Source organism: Saccoglossus kowalevskii, chromosome 17 (assembly GCF_978046115.1).
Source record: "Saccoglossus kowalevskii chromosome 17, keSacKowa6.1, whole genome shotgun sequence".
NCBI classification, from domain to species: domain Eukaryota; kingdom Metazoa; phylum Hemichordata; class Enteropneusta; family Harrimaniidae; genus Saccoglossus; species Saccoglossus kowalevskii.
The window spans coordinates 19831489-19850033 of record NC_140657.1 but is presented as its reverse complement, the minus strand read 5'-3'; the positions used below and the strand labels follow the sequence as shown (position 1 = coordinate 19850033).

The 18545-nt window shown below is 36.8% G+C and overlaps 1 protein-coding gene across 1 annotated transcript; it reads left to right on the top strand.

The window, feature by feature from the left end:
- The first annotated feature begins 12189 nt into the window (after window positions 1-12189).
- LOC102801243 (kielin/chordin-like protein) lies at window positions 12190-18428 on the top strand. Its single transcript, XM_006816417.3, has 8 exons — window positions 12190-12288; window positions 14321-14402; window positions 14794-14900; window positions 15396-15467; window positions 15580-15715; window positions 16205-16455; window positions 16847-17145; window positions 18240-18428. Exons 1-8 carry the CDS (start codon window positions 12247-12249, stop codon window positions 18250-18252), a joined length of 1002 nt encoding a protein of 333 aa, XP_006816480.1. The 5' UTR covers window positions 12190-12246; the 3' UTR covers window positions 18253-18428.
- The last annotated feature ends 117 nt before the right edge of the window (window positions 18429-18545 follow it).

Here is an 18545-nt window from a genome sequence, read left to right as displayed (position 1 = left end):
TGTGTGATTATCATACCAACTTTGATCCAAATCGGCCCAGTCATCTCCGAGAAACTGCTGCGAACACGTTTAGGTATCAGAAATAGCAAATTTTACATCCAAAATGACCGCCAGTCGGCCATTTTTCCTCCGATCATAAAGTAACTTGACGCGCATATGTAAGACATTATGTATTGTCTTCATGTAAAGTTTGAATGAAATCCGTCAATGGGTGTCCGAGATATATCTCCGGTCGTACGGAACGAACCCAAATTAATAGTCTCCGTTTTCGGACACTAAAAATAGATAGATACACCCCCCCCCCCCCATAGCCATTAACTTATGGTGCAACTGCACAGCTCTACGCCTTTATACATTAATACGCAATTTTAAAAAAATACATTTGCTGCCGCCCTAGTGAAAAAGACTAGCTACGGCCCTGTCATTCTATATTCAAGTTAGTACACTGGGTGTTATACATCCAAAAATTAGCGCTCCTTAAAATGAAATGAATAGAAGTGACCAAAAAAGAAGAATATGACACCAATGTCAGAAGTAGCAAAACTTCGTCTCAAAACAATAACATCGAGTACTATGATGAGTACTCCGACTCCAACGACACTGCTGTGACGGTGCAAAATTTATCTACATCACAGTCCCTCTATCATAGAGGGACTGTGTCTACATGTAGCTCAGACATTGAAGAATCAGAAGAAGCGCCAATAAGTGCATCAGAAAGGAAATTATCGTCACATGGTGACGACGATGAAATGGCTGACGCAGATGGATCGCTGAGACTGATCGATATCTACATTTTAAATAACGAACTTTTTCGGCGATCGCGGTGCTCAAGCTGCAACGACGGGTATTTGACATTGGAGGGAGACACACGGCACGGCTGGGGTCCCACTTCCTGTTTAAATGTTCAAATTCCCAATGTTATTTTTCCTCAGCCGAGAGCATTTTCCCGTCTTCTGAAAAACAAGCAAAACAGTACTAAGTAAACAGGAAAATGGTGATCGCAGGAAGAGCGATCGGTAAAGACCGACGTGCGATGGCAAAATTTGCCACGTACATGGGTTTACCGACAGCAATCCACCGGGACCCATACAAAAAACACGTTGTTGAAGTGGCAAAAGGAGCCGAGAATGAACATGAGAAAGGTTCTACAGTATAAATGCACTTCCGTCATATCTGAAATAAAATGAACACAAAGAATGTCCACAAAATTCATTTTATAAAATGTTAACACAAATGCACTAATCGCTGTGATGAAGTTTATCTCTCCGGATTTGAGTAAAAATGCAGTCCAAACGGCGACTGGACAAAAAGACAAATAAATACGTCGAACAAGTTGCATTTCAATTTAGGCGTCATGAAAAATAGATCGATAAACATTGATTGATTTCTCCACAATCCAATGCACTCTTCTAATGAAAATCACAAGTAAGACGCCTGACCTGGGCGCAACTTGCACTAATTACCACCTGTGACTCTTTCGATACCTTCCAATCACTGGCACCTAAAAATACCTAATTAAAGCTCTCAGTTTGTACTCGTGGATCTCCGCAGCAGCCAAAGTCGCCATTTTTATTGATATGAGAGCCATATATCTCGCGCATGCGTGGCGCGACGACTACCACCCTTTAACAGATCCTTGGTAGACCTGTATCATTCCACAATAAATCTTCATTCCCAAATATACTGTCTAGTATTCATTCACAATAAATTACTTTTCCTTGTACGTACTCGGAAAACATTATTGGTAATCAAGTATAATTCTTAAGCGACGACGTCGCGATTAGGTTAATTCATTGACATCAATGTTGCCGCCATGGTATTGAGTTTTTACCCCAGCGCGACTAGTTCGAACCGCGCGAATGACTGAGGTAATTGCAACGCCAAGGCTACTGTAATTGCAACTTCCCTACACTATTTAGTATTTTTCTTGCAGCTTTTATTATCTTTCTTACACTAATCTCACTGTTTTGACTGTTGGATATATTATCTGACAACAAAATTAACTTTTAATTAACTAAAGTGTTCATTCAATTTCATTCAATTTCAACCTCTTCATGATTTTGATATTTAAAGGGCCGAACCAATTCACCATTGGATAAAATACATGCACTATCCCTTGCCTCATTATTTATTTTTAGTAGATCAACTAACCTTTTTGGGGGGGTCGGATGTTTCAAGTAATGCTGCAGTAGCTTGACATGTACAATTGCTGTATTTCTTTTACCATTGAACAGTTCATTCTTCCATTATTCTCTATAATTTAAAGCGCGGTAGTCGTCGCGCTGCGCATATGCAAGGTATATGGGTCTCATATAAACAAAGATGGCGATGTTGACTGTTGCACAGATTAACGAGTACGAACTGAGACATTTCCAAGCTTTAATTAAGTATTTTTTATGTTATTGGAAGGTATCGAAAGAGTCACCGGCGGTAATCAGTGCAAGTCGCGCTCAGGTCAAACCTCATTCTCGTGATTTCCATTTGTAGAGCGCATTGAATTGTAGGAAAATCAATGTTTATCAACACAAATGTAGCACATGCGCAGCGCAACGACTACCGCGCTTTAACTTATATTAACTAATCAACACTATTTTTTTAAATTTAACTTCAACGTTTTCGTTTTTAATTCGATTGTTATTTTTTTCAAACTAACTACTATTCAAACTTTTAGACTGAACATCTTGATATCGATAGGATGAAATCACACTGAAATTCACCGTTTAATTCTGGTTTACAACTAATGGTACTAACGACAAGTAGTAAGCTGTTTTCCGTTGAGAATATGCTATTGCTTGATATGTTTTCAAATAGTATTAATATTTTTATTGATTAATATGAACAGGGCTTTGTAAATTATACATATTTGCAACTAATACTAGGAATCGGAAATCATCATAAATTCATATTATAAGATTTCCGGAATGTAGCATATATGCATGGATTGAACAAACAAGAGGGACGGTACGTATGGCATACGATTAGTCTGTAATCGCTTAGGTAGTGGTGATAACAGAGGGACTGTGGTTTACATAAAGTACTCAATGAACCATATACGCATTACATGTACAAGCCTATCTCTATTCTATTCTATTCTATTCTATTCTATTCTATTCTATTCTATTAACATTACAAATACTAGCCACAATCTTTCTGAATGCTTGTACAACATACTAGCGGAATCAAAATCACAATAAATGTTAGAACATACGTTGGTTGGTGTAACAGTTCCTTGTTTGTATTGACATCTTCCCAGTTAAATAAACACATAGTTTGTTTCTAAATATAACATTCTACGCATGCTGCACAACGACTGTCCGGTTTTAATAAGAACTGCTGTCATCCTTGGTAACTGGAAATATTTAGAAAAATAGCAGCAATTCACAACATTGCTTAATAAAGTGAAGTTGCATTCCATAAATCAAACATTTCATTTCAATTTGTTCGGCGTAATTACAAAGATAATAATGATTATTGATTTTTATTAAAATCATCGACTTAGCTGCCGCTGGTGGCACCCTCACTTAACGTCCTCAGTAATCAGATGAGCATTCAGCTCTGATGATCTATGCTTGTGTGATACTGATCTGAAGCGGGCTTTGCGTGCGATTGTGAAGTATCACACATTTTACTATTATGTTTAACAGCGTCCAAATTAATATCGGAAAATATGATGGTGTTCGCAAAAGGCAGTACTAGTATATTATGTTATTTAATTAATACATTACCTGTTCTTCCAAATTACCAGCCAAATTTGTTCATGGGCAAAAAGTTTGTTCATTTTTGGTCAAGATTTTTCAGCAGCGAGTTGACCAAATTAATATGCATACATCCATGTACCCACACATATTAAAATGATGATATGGGTGCACTTATATTTGATCTTTGACCAAAAATTGACGTTTTTTTCAAAATTTAACTGGTATTTTGCGCTGTTTGATGAGTACCGCGTGACATGAAAGGGAACAGGCAACGGATCGTATGCTCAGATGTACTCTTCAGTTAACCCATGGATGTACTTTACGGTTTTGCCTGGCAGGTGAGTTGTATTGTTAAATACGATCAGTCAAGTGATAGATCTGAAATGGCTTAGGGACAGGACGTTAATAACCAGGAGGAAGGCCGGGGGCGAATTGAGAAAGCCAGTGACCCAAACTGTATGACCTTCTCACACTGCAGGAAAAAATCTCTGACCCTCCCCCAACGTTAGGCGACAGTCATCAAATGAGTATTGCCAGAAAATCACTTGATGCATCATCATAATTATTTAATTTAGAATGACGCAATGGCTGTTAAGATCTCAATTGCCAACCAACAACATTTAAAGCTTGGGAGTCGTCCCCTGAGCATGCGCCAGGTGGCCATAGCGTGTCGTTGTTTACAAGCAAGCGTCTACCCATGAGCCTTCGCGTTTTAGCATGTGTTATTATCGTCGCTTGGGACTCAATTCCCGCGCGTGCGCAGGTGACGTCCCTCCCGCTTTAAGCAGCGCTGTCAAAAATTGGAATATCTGAATGCAAAAACGCTAAAACGTAATTGATATATTGTTTTGATTTGTCATGCGGGGATTATATTGGTGAACGATGAATAGGGTGGCTTGCACACATAAATTAAACTGATTTCTAGAGAAGATACAAGGAACGCCATGTTAGCCATATACATCAGCTTCATCAGTATGACCTTTTAATAATATTTTTTTGAAATTCTTACTTGTGGTCTGGTAGGTTAATTTACGTGAACTTCCATTGGCCGAACGATTCCTTTATTTGTACTCGAGTATTACTACAATAACTGGTCCTATTATAATACACAGCTATCAATGTGTTAGTACACACCGTAGGATAAACAGCTCTATCTTTCAAATATGGATATTTGATTAAACAACAGTTTAGCACAACATATTTTGTGAAAATTGGTTTATAAACTAAAGTCAATGAACCGGGCAGAGATGGGGGACCCTCCGGAAAATGTTGAGCGCTCCCCCAATCAAACTATCGATGCCACACAGTTGAAGAGGAATGCCTGTTTTGCCCCTCAAAATGTAAGGTCTCGTTCCCATGCAAAATGTCGTGCCGCCGCCTCTGCATGGTGTATATTTCAGGGGGGATCTTCTATTTCCCACCAAATAAATAGTAATTCAATCATAAAAGTATCGGATATTAGTAAAAAAAATCATTCAAAACTAATCGCTGTTTTAAAAGTGTCGAGGCACTGACGTGACGCTCAACCGTGGTGACAGGGTAGATCCGGGGCGGGGTACTGCTTGATTTTTTATTTTTTTATTAACACTTACTCACCCACGGAGGTAGTGGCAATGATTACAGATAATAGTAAAAGTTAACAGTATTAATACACTAATAAGGAAGTAATAAAAATAAACTAATCTACAAAAACAGAATGTTAATGAAAAAAAATTAACGATAAAACAACTTCTCCTAAAAGAAAGATGTATATTAATCCCAAATTTGTTGTCTAATTTCAAAGCACTTGTTGATATACTGTGCTACGTGGATGGCATTTCTATCATTATTTAAAAGTGCAGTGAACTGTTCTTCGGGAGGCAGGTTGTGAAAGGAGTCATTCACATCAGCAGCTGTATCAAACAGAACACTTCGTCCGTCACTGTATTTGGGACACTCCACCATAAAATGGAATTCATTTTCAATGGGTTTACACATGTCACAATCTCAATCTCAATCTCTCAATCGAGCTCAATCGAGCGATGTAAATTTCAACATTGCCCAGCGGATTTTTCTCGCGATGACAGTAAAGGGGGAGGTACTGGTGTTCAATCACATTGCCAGGGTAGATTCGGGGCGGGGTATTCTCCAAAGACCACCATATTCCCCTCGTTCTCCTGAATTTCAACGATCATATATAGTACATGCTAACCTGACCATTGACCGTAAAAAAATGAAAGGTGACGTGAACTCACAAAAGTAAAACACATGTAAAACACACTGCATTCTATACTAACAATACTTTGTTAATATTTAATAATATTGTTATTATTCTTCTGACATGTACATGAACTCATACAAATATAAAATGAACGTTTAAAATTAAATTTACATATTCTCTTTAAATTTTTTTTAAAAAATGATAAAAAATGATAAAATTAAATTGAATTGAATTGAAAAACAAGGTACACCGTTGTTGGTGTAGCTTTAAAGTACCTAAAAACTAAAATACTCCTATAAGATTATGTTGTACGTGTCATCTACTGCTTGATTATGGTGTCAGCTGATCTACTAATAAAACCAAAATAACGTGTCGGCTAACACCCCCGAAGACCCCAATGGGTAGGCGCCACACTTCTAGCGGAGGATAGGCCTCTCACCTCTCAACTTGATTCTCGTGTGTATATGGGGGGGGGGGTGTATTTCAGGGGGATTAATTGGTACGCAATACTGATAGATGTATAGCAATGCTGCCAGTGTTAGCAAAACAGCAATGTAAATTTCAACATTGCCCAGCGGATTTTTCTCGTGGTGGCAGTAAAATAACCGCCGCCGTAACATAAAATGAAAGGTGACGTGAATTCTCAAAAGTGGTAGCACATGTAAAACCTACCGCGTGCCGTACTAACAATACTTTTTATCGATTATTCTTCATACATGTACGTAAGTTTGTATAAATATAAAATAAACTTTTCGTTATTAAATTTACGTATTCGTTTTGAAATCTTGTCAAAAAACGGTAGAATGAAATTGCAAATAAAAAAAAATTACACTGTTGTTTGTGTTTATACGGATTCTATTTTGTTAACGGAAATATGAAAGTCGCATCCGTGCACCAGCGGGCAGAGTTATTTATGTAAACACCGACTGCGGCACGCGCTACTATTCGTCTCTGCGTTTCACCTTTCTGTACATCACATATTTGAGTTTTCCTTTTTTTAATGTTTCTACTATTATATATGCCGCAATGCTATAAAGAAAAAGACTGGATGTTAGGCCCCATCGACGTAGTTTCTTTTCACCCTACAGTCACATCACTTAGTAAGAGGACTATGAACTAGGCTAAGTCCGTATGTTGATTTGTCGGACAACCCTCCCTCCCTCGGGGGTCACTCTATATGCTATTACTACCCCATGTGCGTTCCAAATTTAGCGGGGAAGCGGATACGAACCATTCACTAATTAAAATACCGTTATTTTCGACAAATGTTTCATGGTGTTAAATACACGACTGAAAGGTAAATACAAGTATACTGGTCAAGTGTCGTCCGACAGTTGTAAATATTATTACGTGTCAGACCTGAATCTGATTACAGATTTTCGATTATCTGTAATTAGCGAAACGAGCCATATGCGTATTAATTATTATTATTTTCGGCAAATATTTTGTAAATATTGTGCGTATAAAACCCATTTTCCCTGACTACAGTTTATGTCATTATGTGTGTTATCCCGTTTCGTTTCGTTTCGTCGATACAATAAACCGCATACAGAAAGTCATCCCCGGAATCATCCGCACTTCCGAAACTCCTTTCGCTCCTCGGCCTTATTCTCATTCAGTTCCTGCTTTTTTACGGTTTCCTGTCCTGTATTCATGCCAAAGTCACTCGGAGCAAAACATAAAATTACGTCACGTAATGGTATCTGATGGAATAAGAATCCTGGCAAAGTTGTGTGCATTGGGTATTAAACTATCAAATAAATGATCATATTCACAATCATGTCAATAGTTCTCATCTTTCTCCATCAAACAACGAATGACACCAACAAGAGTTGCATACACAGTAACTTGTTTGAGTTGATCACACTCCATTTGAGTGCAACAAACGGCAGAGAATCCTCGCAATAGGGGGTAGGATGTTCTTAATATATGTCTGAAATAAGCGATGTTTTTTTCTTCAATATGTCTGCTCTAGGGGGTACTAAATTTACATTGCGTCCGCAATATGGGGTATGGTTTGTCAATGTGCTGCCAGCCCTAGGGCCTATTATTTTTTTAGCAAAAACGCACATGGTGTCAGGTTTTAATATTGAGTGACCCCCCCGGGACAACCCCACGTGCATTCCAGCTTATAATGGTTAGTCGAGTTTACTCAACAATTCACACACCCTGAGCATGATTTACGTCATTCATATAACTTATTGAATGATTCGCAATGACAAGTTTCAAGATACACTGGGAAGCCAAGATTCTTTAACGCGTTGGACCCCATCCAAGATAGATAACAGACCACTGTTAACCCGTCTATGTAAATTCTAGCGTTATGATGCGAACCCCAGACATAGGATGACGTGAACTACAAGAAATTGTCCTTGTTTCATGGCATAAGTAAGTTATATCATAGACCTTTTCTAAGGTCTATTGTTATATAGGTGTTTCGTTCTCACTTTGGGATATTTACGTGTGCAATTGGTATACTCCTGTCCCCGTCTTAGCTCCATACAAGGTGTACAAGTACATATTTAATGGACGGCAGTCGTCGTGCCGCGTCCTGTCCGATATGGGACTCAAATATGTTTTTACGAAAGAAATCACGACATACAAAATTATATTTTAATCAAGTTGCATTTACATTAAATTGATATCGTGACGCTAGCAGTGACGTCATATGTGAATTTGATAAGCATGGTCCAAATGCTTTTGAACTTGTGTGTCAAAGGCACTTTCCTGTGTTTTGACTACACTGCTTATGATAACTACAACCAGCAACACGTGGGTACACATATGAATATAATCTCATACAATAATAATAATAGTATAGAGTATGAAAATATTTATTATTTACGCATGGTATCTTGTTTCAATAATACATGTATGTTTGTACAGCATACCGATTAAACCGCGGTTTGCTGTAGTATTTGTAGTTCGCTCAATTTGGCTTCGACTTTAGTTGCGCGGGAATCGGACAGTTAGTTTATTCTGAAGCAGATGAAATAAAAAGGTGTTGTTAAATCGCGTCTCGTCAATCAAATAAGCCATGGTGTACTTAAAGTTATACAATTTTTACCTCAATTTTGTTGGACTAACATGGGATTTGGCATTTTTCAACAAAGTTAAATTCCTCAAAGGTGTCGAATTTGTAATTTTATTCGATAATCGTAAATTTGTTAATTCCCGTATCACCGAAAACAGTCGAGTACTACATCACTCAGTGGAGATTTCAACCTGTGATGGATTTGAATATTAATATTCATGTCAACTCTCCGCGTTTATGTACGACCGGAACCGGAAACAAACCTCAGCAATTAATATTTATTAACACTGAACTCAGCCCAAGGGGAGAGAATTTTTCACAAATAAAAGCAACCAAAATCAGAAGAAGGAATCGGATAGAAAATCAAAGAGAGACAAACCTGAAAAATAGTAGTTTACAGTAATTTTCCTTTGAAATTAGAATTTATTTTGTGTCTCTAAAAATTTGCGTCACCGGCGTTTGCGCGATTGAGCAGCAAAACACTGTAAAAACTATTTTAGCTGGAATTAATTTTCACTAAAAAGACTTTTTGGGTGCCGTGTTTTGTATGGAATTTATTTTCACTGATTTTTGATGAGATGAATGTGAAATATAGGAAAATATATATATTCGCTGGAATCTAATTTCACTGAAGCATTCCTTCAGCGAAAATAAATTCCAAGCGGAAATAAAGTATTCTACAGTACTGTATATTACGACCAACACATGGAAATGTAGTACGTGGTACTCTGCCTTTCATAGGGTCCCGCTCCAGCCCATTTCATACCGGGACGTCTGACTCAAACTGGAATACAGTATGTAATATACGCAGCTTTGAACTTTAGCACGGCTCGTTTCGCTGGGAATTGCTAAAAACAGCGCGTCATGCAATGTACTTTTCTTTATCGTTAAAGGGTCGCGCCACGCATGTGTTAGATATATGGGTCTCATATAAACAAATATGGCGACTTTGACTGGTGCGCAGATCAACAAGTTTAAACTGAGACGTTACCAAGCTTTAATTAGGTATTTTTAGGTAGTTATTAGTGCGTGTCGCACCCAGGTAAAACCTCATACTTGTGATTTCCATTAGAAGAGCGCATTGGATTGTGGGTAAATCAATGTTTATCAACACAAATGTCGCACATGCGCAGCGCGACGACTGCCGCGCTTTAATGGTTTGAGATAAAGTAAATTTGGACTCAGTCTTAAAGGCAAACCACCCGTGGCGATCGTGATGTTTATATAACTGTATGAGTATCTCATTGGCTTTATGTAATAGATTATTATTATTTTTCGTCTGTTTCCTTCACATATTTTGTCTTTTATTTATTTACGTGACGATTGAAGATCGGCAAGTATCGGAGGGTGGTGATTGTTGACATTTATTTGCGATGTGAAAGTCATTTTTGTGGACGGCAAGTCGATAGGTGTCACTTCCATATAACGGCATTATCTCCGTTCATGTTTTCCGGCTGGTCAATGAGACTGGAAACTTAAAGCGCGGTGGTCGTCGCGCAGCGCGTGTTCGAATTTCATGTAAATAAACAATGTATTTTACACGCGTTGTCTTCGTCGCTATGAGTCCCATGTCGAACAGGACGCGGCACGACAACTTTCGCCCTTTAATTAACTGTCACAGTCTGAAATTTTCACACCATTTCGAAGAGGTCTTTTCGAACAAAAGAGCGTCCGGGCTTATTTTGGACAGTATCATAAGAAGTGCGACATACTGATCGGAATTGAATATACAGACAAACAAATCATCCAACCGAGTTAATATCCGTTCCACCATCCGTGAGTATTAAATCTGCCATGCCGTGTAGATGAGAAAACAAACAAACAATACAATTATTATTACTATATTGTTATAATATTGTTATTGAAATACCGGGGATACATTCAAAAAATATATATATTTTTTAATGTTATTCTTCAACATTTTTGCAATGTTTGCGATTTCATGTATTTGAATTTGGCACAAAAGGATTGTTGCATTTATTATGCGTCCGAATATCCTTCTCGTTCCACCAATTTCATTATTCCATATTATAACATTTTCATTTACGTGGCTACGGACCTGATACATACACTGTCGACAGTTCCTCGGGTCTAAGGGAATAACCATTTATTATTCTGGGGGGGGGGGCAGACAGAGGGGCAGCATATTTTCCAAAACCACAGAGATGGGACGTAAGTTACTTTTTATCAAGGCTGGGGGTCTCTTAAAGATTGAGACACTTTTTTTTTTACTTTACGCCTTTTATTGAACACAAAATAAATAAACTGAATATACTTAAATGTGATAAAATACAAATATACATATAGAAAGTATTTTGTTAACAGATGTAAAATAATATATATCACAAAAATAAACGTGGAAAGTCAGTATCAATTAACAATTTCTCATTTTTCCTAAAGGGCTGCACACTTTTTTTTTATTTGAAAAAAAACCGAGAATTGACCCCCCTAGGAATAATAAATGATCATTCCCTACTGTTTAAACGGGGATTGATATGCCCAGTGTAATTCGCATTCGCATTGCACATTTGATTAAACCGTTTTAGTTAAACAAAACCTAAGGCCAGAGGGACTGTCGACAGTCTGTGTGTCGGCCTACAGAAACTACTGTAGTAGAAGTAGTAATACTAATAGTAGGTTTCTGTTGAATCGAATCAATACCGTGATGATCAATTATAAATTTGCCAGGGTTACGGTATCACAAATTGATTACAAGGCAGATATCTTATACTTTGGTGTGATTGACCGATGATTTCGGCTTAAAAAATAATAATTATTGTTATTTAACATGAATAGCTAAACTGATTTCAACAAATGAAATCTGTAAAATTACGCAACGTGTTGTACACAAAAATGTTTGAAGCCTCGAGTTGCAATGGCAGATATCTTTCACATACGGAAGTTTAACACGCCACAATTGCACGTATGTTGTGCAATGAAAGCAACGACCTGGTAGCTTTACCCGGCCACTTGATGATACACTTGAATGTGTTACATTTAGCGCGACAACAAATTTCGGTAAAGTCACTCATGGAAATAAAATAATTACAGTTTTACTCATGAAAAAGTTTGTTTGACAATATATAACCAAAGCTAAATTGATTACATTTGAACAAAAAAAAAAAAAACAAAAAAAAAAAAAAAAAAAAACGGACACCCGGGTAACAAACATAACAAAATTGTCGTTTGGCCTCCAGTTGTAAAAACATGAAGAGCTTTCCACCAATCAGATTACGTCAATGTGCATAAATCATATCAACAACTCTTGCATCAAATTATCTTCATCGTGACAGCGTGAAGTGAAGAACCAAACCATGAAGTGTGATACGAAGATATTCGCAGCAGTGCTCTTAGCGGTGAGTTTTCACTTTTCACTTTGTATCATTTCAATTTTGTTGCGAGGAACACGTCATCTACTACTGATAGGGCTTGCCATCAGATATGCTAAAGCGTTTTTGTACTGAAACAAACAGTGCTTGACGAAACAAAAAGTTTTCTTTGACGATTATTTAAAATGAAAGCATCCTGAAGGCGAGAATTGAAATGAACTTTCATATACTATTAATTTGATCGAATACAAATTGTTTATTTCTCCAAGAGAAACCAATTAGATTGTTTTAATACACTACAACATCGATTGAGAACAATTGTAGGACTTCATTCATTTTGAATCTGTATGTCAAATGCGACCAGGTGTCAGTGCGTCGTTTTATGTGGTAATAATCGGATGAAACCCTTCAATGTGTTGAAATATTCTATTGAATGCGACATGCTCATTTCACTACATAATGATGTCGATTAACGTAACTTTGAAAACTGAACAAAACATGCACAATCCTGGCTCAACGAAAAGTACACATATATTCGATTGATGAAACCATTTTTGGAGTTTCGAGAGTATCGGACCATTTATATGTGGGATCTCGTTCCATGCCAGGCGTCGGGTCCTGCCATTGAATGTCAATGTTGTCTGAACTGTTATATTTATGTAGCAATTGTATAAACCGTGTCCACAACTTCACACTGTTGTAATCCCATATTAAAACAGTACATTGTTGTATCAATGATTGAGTTTCAAATATGGTTATTGAAATTGCATTTCGTTGATTGTTAGCTCATCGGAGCCAGACTGGCACCTATCTGAATCTGAATTTGGTAACAGGAAAATTTACATTTTTGGCTAAAAAGAACTAGTTTCATTTATTTATCAGGATTCTCACATTCGCTAGCGATTTTTTCTTAAACACAACACAACATAACATAACAAAACGTTTAACGAAAATGTTACCTTGTTTCACCATTCACCGGGGACAACAATTCAGGCGTACTTCTATGTGTTTTATATCATAGCGATATGTGTAAGGGTGTGTGCCTCCATTTGAACATGTTTTCTGTAAATCTTCCCATTCAAACAATCAATTGCTATATTAGCCTTAAACAAATGTTCAAGTTGAGGTGATACTTTCGCAATTGCAGGATTTTACTCTAAAAGTGTAGCTTTGGGAATGTTTAGTTCGGCGTGCACGGTCGTCTCTCTTGTCTTGTATTATGTACAGCTATACAACATGGTACATTAGTTTTAACATGACTACATTGAACAGCGAATGTCGAGGGAATAATTGCTTTGATCGAACAAATCAATATAACTAAATATGTTGCAGTTGACTTAATATTAACTAAGATCCGCAAACAAGTTGATGTTTACGTGAACAGTTCTACACAACGCTATATAACTAGAGGCAGGCGTGGAGTACAGACTTTTGCCATATAGATGAAAATAACTTATACTCACTAATAAACCTACCTCTATGCTTTACTATGTCTATATCACATTTATCAAATTTAAATAAGCTTTTTTTGAAAGGAAAGACCAAATTGAATCAAATTGAACAATCCTTTACCATGTTATTGCTGAACAACTATTAAACTTCGAATTCTAATCGCTTGGTTCATGTTAGTTAGTTATCTGGATGTTTACTGAAAACATTTTGCAACAAGATCTAGATCAATGTCAAACCGTTTCGTACAGGCTTAAATTTAACAAGAATTATTCATAACCTTTTTTTATTTATGATTGAAAAATCACTCCCGAAATTTATTGAATTTGTCCTCGTGCTGAGCGAAAACTCATAATTCCCGTAATTGCCGTGTCCATGCCAAGGTGTAATTGTTTCAATGGCAACCTCTGAATCTGAAAGATTTCATTTTAAACTTTTTTTAGTTATAAATGAAAAATAATTCCAAAAATTGTTTCTATGCCAAACGCACCCACATCTTCAAGTAAATTTAAGAGCAACCTCTTCTGAACATTTCACGATGATCTAACATTGAGATCATAATATATCGTTTTACGACTAAACTTTGTTATAATAATTGAGTTAATTTTAGATCATGTGTCAGACTACTGCCAGAGTAGTGAAACGCGCAGATGGAAATCCACATGACCTTATGCTTCCAGGTCAGGGAATGGGTGAGTACTGACATGCTGCACGTAAATCATAGCGCAACTAGGTTTCAGTCTTGGTAATCTCAAAACGATAAGTCATTATACAGTTTTATCAGGAATGTTTTCAAATCAGTTCAAAATGGTTTCTATAAACATTGGAAATAACATCGTATTTAAACGGGAGATGCAACTGTAATATTACATTCAGTGATGTATTGCGTTGAAACACGATTTATAATTAATGTCGATTACATGCGTTTAAAACGTAATCGCAACAATAGTATATGCGTCATGGTAATTGACAATTCTATTAATTAGAAATATAACTAAATACATTTAATTGTTAATTGAGCTAATTACAATTTATTACCAAGGTTTATTTCTCATGGCTCATTTATGATATTTTGTTTTGCAGCGAACCAATGCTTAAAATGCAAACTTTCCGAAAAACTGAGCCTAGCGGAATGTTTGATGAAACCAGATTCTGATAACAAAAAATATGAAGACTGCAAATCTTCAAGGGTAAGTAACATACGAAATACTGTTACAGTAACTGTAGTACGGGTCGGTTACCTATTCCAATAACCAGATTTCGTTGCTATGGCAATAATTATTGTGTGTATGCGCAATAATAACCAAGAGACGACACACCAAAGCAGTGACGCTAGTGTATGGAATGAGATGGGGGAAAAAAGAGGAATACTTTGTCGATTTATTTGTGTGATACATATGTCAGATTTGGAAATGTCAACCGAATTTATTTTACCTCCCTTCTTCCACTAGCTAGAGGGCATGTACGAATATATGACAATTAAAGCGGGGGTGTCGTCACCTGCGCATGCGTCAGATGGCCATAGCGTGTCATTGTTTACAAACAAGCGTCTACCCATGAGCCTTTGCGTTTTTAGCGTGTGTTGTTATCATCGCTTAGGACTCAATTCCCGCACGTGCGCAGGCGAGGACCCTCCCACTTTAACTACTAGTATTCAACTTAATTTATATATGTGTTTGTTGCAGCCAGAGTGTATGACTCAACTGTGGAACTGGAATAAAAAAATGGTATTTGCTTCAGAGTGTCAACAGATCGAGGCAAGTTGAACAATAACCTAGGCGAAACCTTATTCATACGATAAAAGTTGGTAATTTGCGCTAAAGTTATTCACAATAATAACGTCTTTGTGTATTGTATTGTATTGTCTAGGCATGTATTGAAGAAAGTTCAAATGAACCCTGGCACAACAATTGCGACAGTCCACCAATAATTGTATCAACAAAATGTAGATATTGCTGCAATGCAGCCAACATTACACAAGGATACTATTGCCCACTACCATCAGGTAATGCACATTAGCTTTCATTTTTTTTAAGGACGTTGCTATTCATGTAAATTATGTATGTAATTATGATTATAAAATTATATGTGGCAGAACGATGTTGCTTCTGCGTTGTACGACGCTGTTTTGCAATTGAAAATGACCATATATTAACTCAGTTAAAAATGGAATGTGGCATGTCTTATTATCGTAACACTTCGGAATACAAGCAAATGTATTACCTTAGATAAGATCTGCATTCTGATAAAAAAACACACAATCAATATCAAATTCGTATTCAAGCTACGATTAATTTGAAAAGCCAATTCCGTAAACATAATGTATTTTAGGTATGTTGTTAAACCAGTAGGATAGTAGTAGGAAAACTAAACTATCTATGGTTAAACAGAGAAAAAAATCTATGTTAAGTCAATGTATTTGCAATTTTAATTCAGCCGATCAATTGCATTAAATTGACAAGTATGCAATATGTACTTTATATTTCTCCACTAGATCCTATGCTTTGCAAAGTTTGGGGTGATCCACGCTTCAGCACCTTTGATGGTTACAAGTACCATGAAGGAGGAGACTGTGATTTCTATACATTGTTGAAGATGGATGGTGGAAATCATGATATACTTGTTCAAGTAACCGAGTCTGAACACCAGGGTCATTACCGTGTGGAGACAATGAAAATCACCCAAGCAGGCCAGACATTGAATGTTGGTACAAACAACCATGATGGAACAGATGTAGTGTTCACAGTAAGGAATGCTTAGCTATGTCTGTCTGTCTGTCTGCGCATTTGTTTCTTTATCTTTATCGGCCAATTCTATCCATGCACTAGCCATCCATCTAACCGACCAACAGAACATTAATCCTTCCCTCCACCGTGAACATGTTTTACATTTGTTAGACATTTTGTACTGAATTCGTTGTGGATATTTGTTCTCATGATGATACAGTCAACGACGCTGGAACAAAGTTCAACCGTCTTTCATTCATTCTTTCTGCCTGCATGTCAGTCAATTCATCAATCCATCCAAGCATTCATACATACATACATACACCCATCAATCCATAGATTGTTGACCTGCATTTTGTTCTTATATCTAATTTGTTATCTCTCTTATTTTATTTTTCGTTTCCACAAAGTTGCCAGGTTACACCATAAATGTTGCTGATTTCCCTTCAGTTTATGGTCAGTTCAATATAGGCAAGATAGGTGACGATTACAATATCTATATTGACACTGATTTGGATGGTTATAATGATCTTCTCATTACCTGGGGTTTCAGAAGGGTAGAACTTAAACTCACACAGCTCTTCGATGGAGATTTCCCTGTGGAAGGCCTGTGTGGCAATGCTGACGGAGACTCAGAAAATGAATTGATAATGCCAAATGGTGCGACTGCACCCAGTGATAGCGTATTCCACAGTAGCTGGGGCACTGGGTGAGTATTAGTCTAATCAATCAATCTATTTCTGTCCCCAGATCACTGAGCAAGTACTGATCCAATCACTACTCCCCCCTCCAAGGTACTGGATGAGTAACATCTAATTACCACTTCCCTTCCCTTGGGCACTAGGTTAGTACCAATCTTATCACATACTACTTTCCATCTCCAGAGAACTGGACGAGTATTGATCTAATCCCCACTTCACTTTCCTGGAACACTGGTTAAATACAGATCTAACCAACACTTCCCTGAAGCATTGGGCTAGTACCATTTGTATCACCACTTCAAAATCTCCTCTTTTAAATATATGATCTTAAGATATTACCATTAGGAAACACAAAACTAAATTAATTGTGCTTAAATGTAGGTTAAATAAATAAGATGAGTAAAACATTCATTGGAAGAGGGGGGGCTTATACTCTGGGAGGGGCTTATGCTTGGGGAAGTACGGTATTTACTTAACTTATTATTGAACATTAAATCATGCGACATTCAAAAAGAATGTATGCCCTATGTATACAGGGATTGAAATAGATTTTTTTCCCTGCATGAACAGTGTGCATGTTGAATTTGAAATTTACCTGCACTAACTTGTTGTAAAATGCACCACTTTTAAAGTTTAAATAAAATTTACAGGTTATCAATTGATGTGATTACAAAATAATTTGCTTTTTTTTGAGTTGTTTTACAATGTTGGTTGAACTTAATTGAGGCTTAGTGAATATAATGAGAAAATGTTGTGTTAATTTCTACATGCATAGCGTGCACATTATATTTTGAGTTTACTTGCACTAGCTAATAATCTATGTGCATAGTGCAGTGTGCACCAGAGTATTTCGACCCCAATGTATGAATGAATTCGTAATTTTTTAGTAAACTTATTAATGTGCATTTTAAAATATTAATTCTTCTAGTGATTCTTTGTGCATTTCAATATATAATCGCAACTATTTTTCATTTCCAACTGACAGAATTTTCTAGCTGTATATGGCCCCATATGGTCAGGAATTTAGTTCAAAGTGTATTTATTTACTGTTCATCATGCTATATGTTGTAGTATAATGCATATCAAATTTCTTTATTTTCAGTTGTCCACCTTAGAAGAAAACTGTGCCATGTCCAGATAAACCGGAATCGACTACATCTAGACAAATCACAGAAAATTGAACATTTTGCTTTGGTGCTTTTAATTAAAATGGTGCAGGGAAGCCAAGTAGACTTGTTTGTCTACACAGTGTGCAGTATTATATAACAATTAAAATATAATGAAAAATTCACCTACTGCTTTCTCATGATTCACTTGTGTTTGATTGAATGTTTTTTAGAAATGTGTGTGACTGGTTACGTGTTTATTTGGTAGTTGATTACATATTAATGAAAGTAAAGGCGTTTAA

Bases quoted from the DNA above. Each gene is read 5' to 3' on its own strand.
- LOC102801243 (XM_006816417.3), top strand. From the start codon at position 12,247: ATGAAGTGTGATACGAAGATATTCGCAGCAGTGCTCTTAGCG. The intron at 12,289-14,320 runs GTGAGTTTTCAC...AGTTAATTTTAG, and splicing joins TCGCAGCAGTGCTCTTAGCG to ATCATGTGTCAGACTACTGC. The intron at 15,468-15,579 runs GCAAGTTGAACA...TGTATTGTCTAG, and splicing joins CAGAGTGTCAACAGATCGAG to GCATGTATTGAAGAAAGTTC.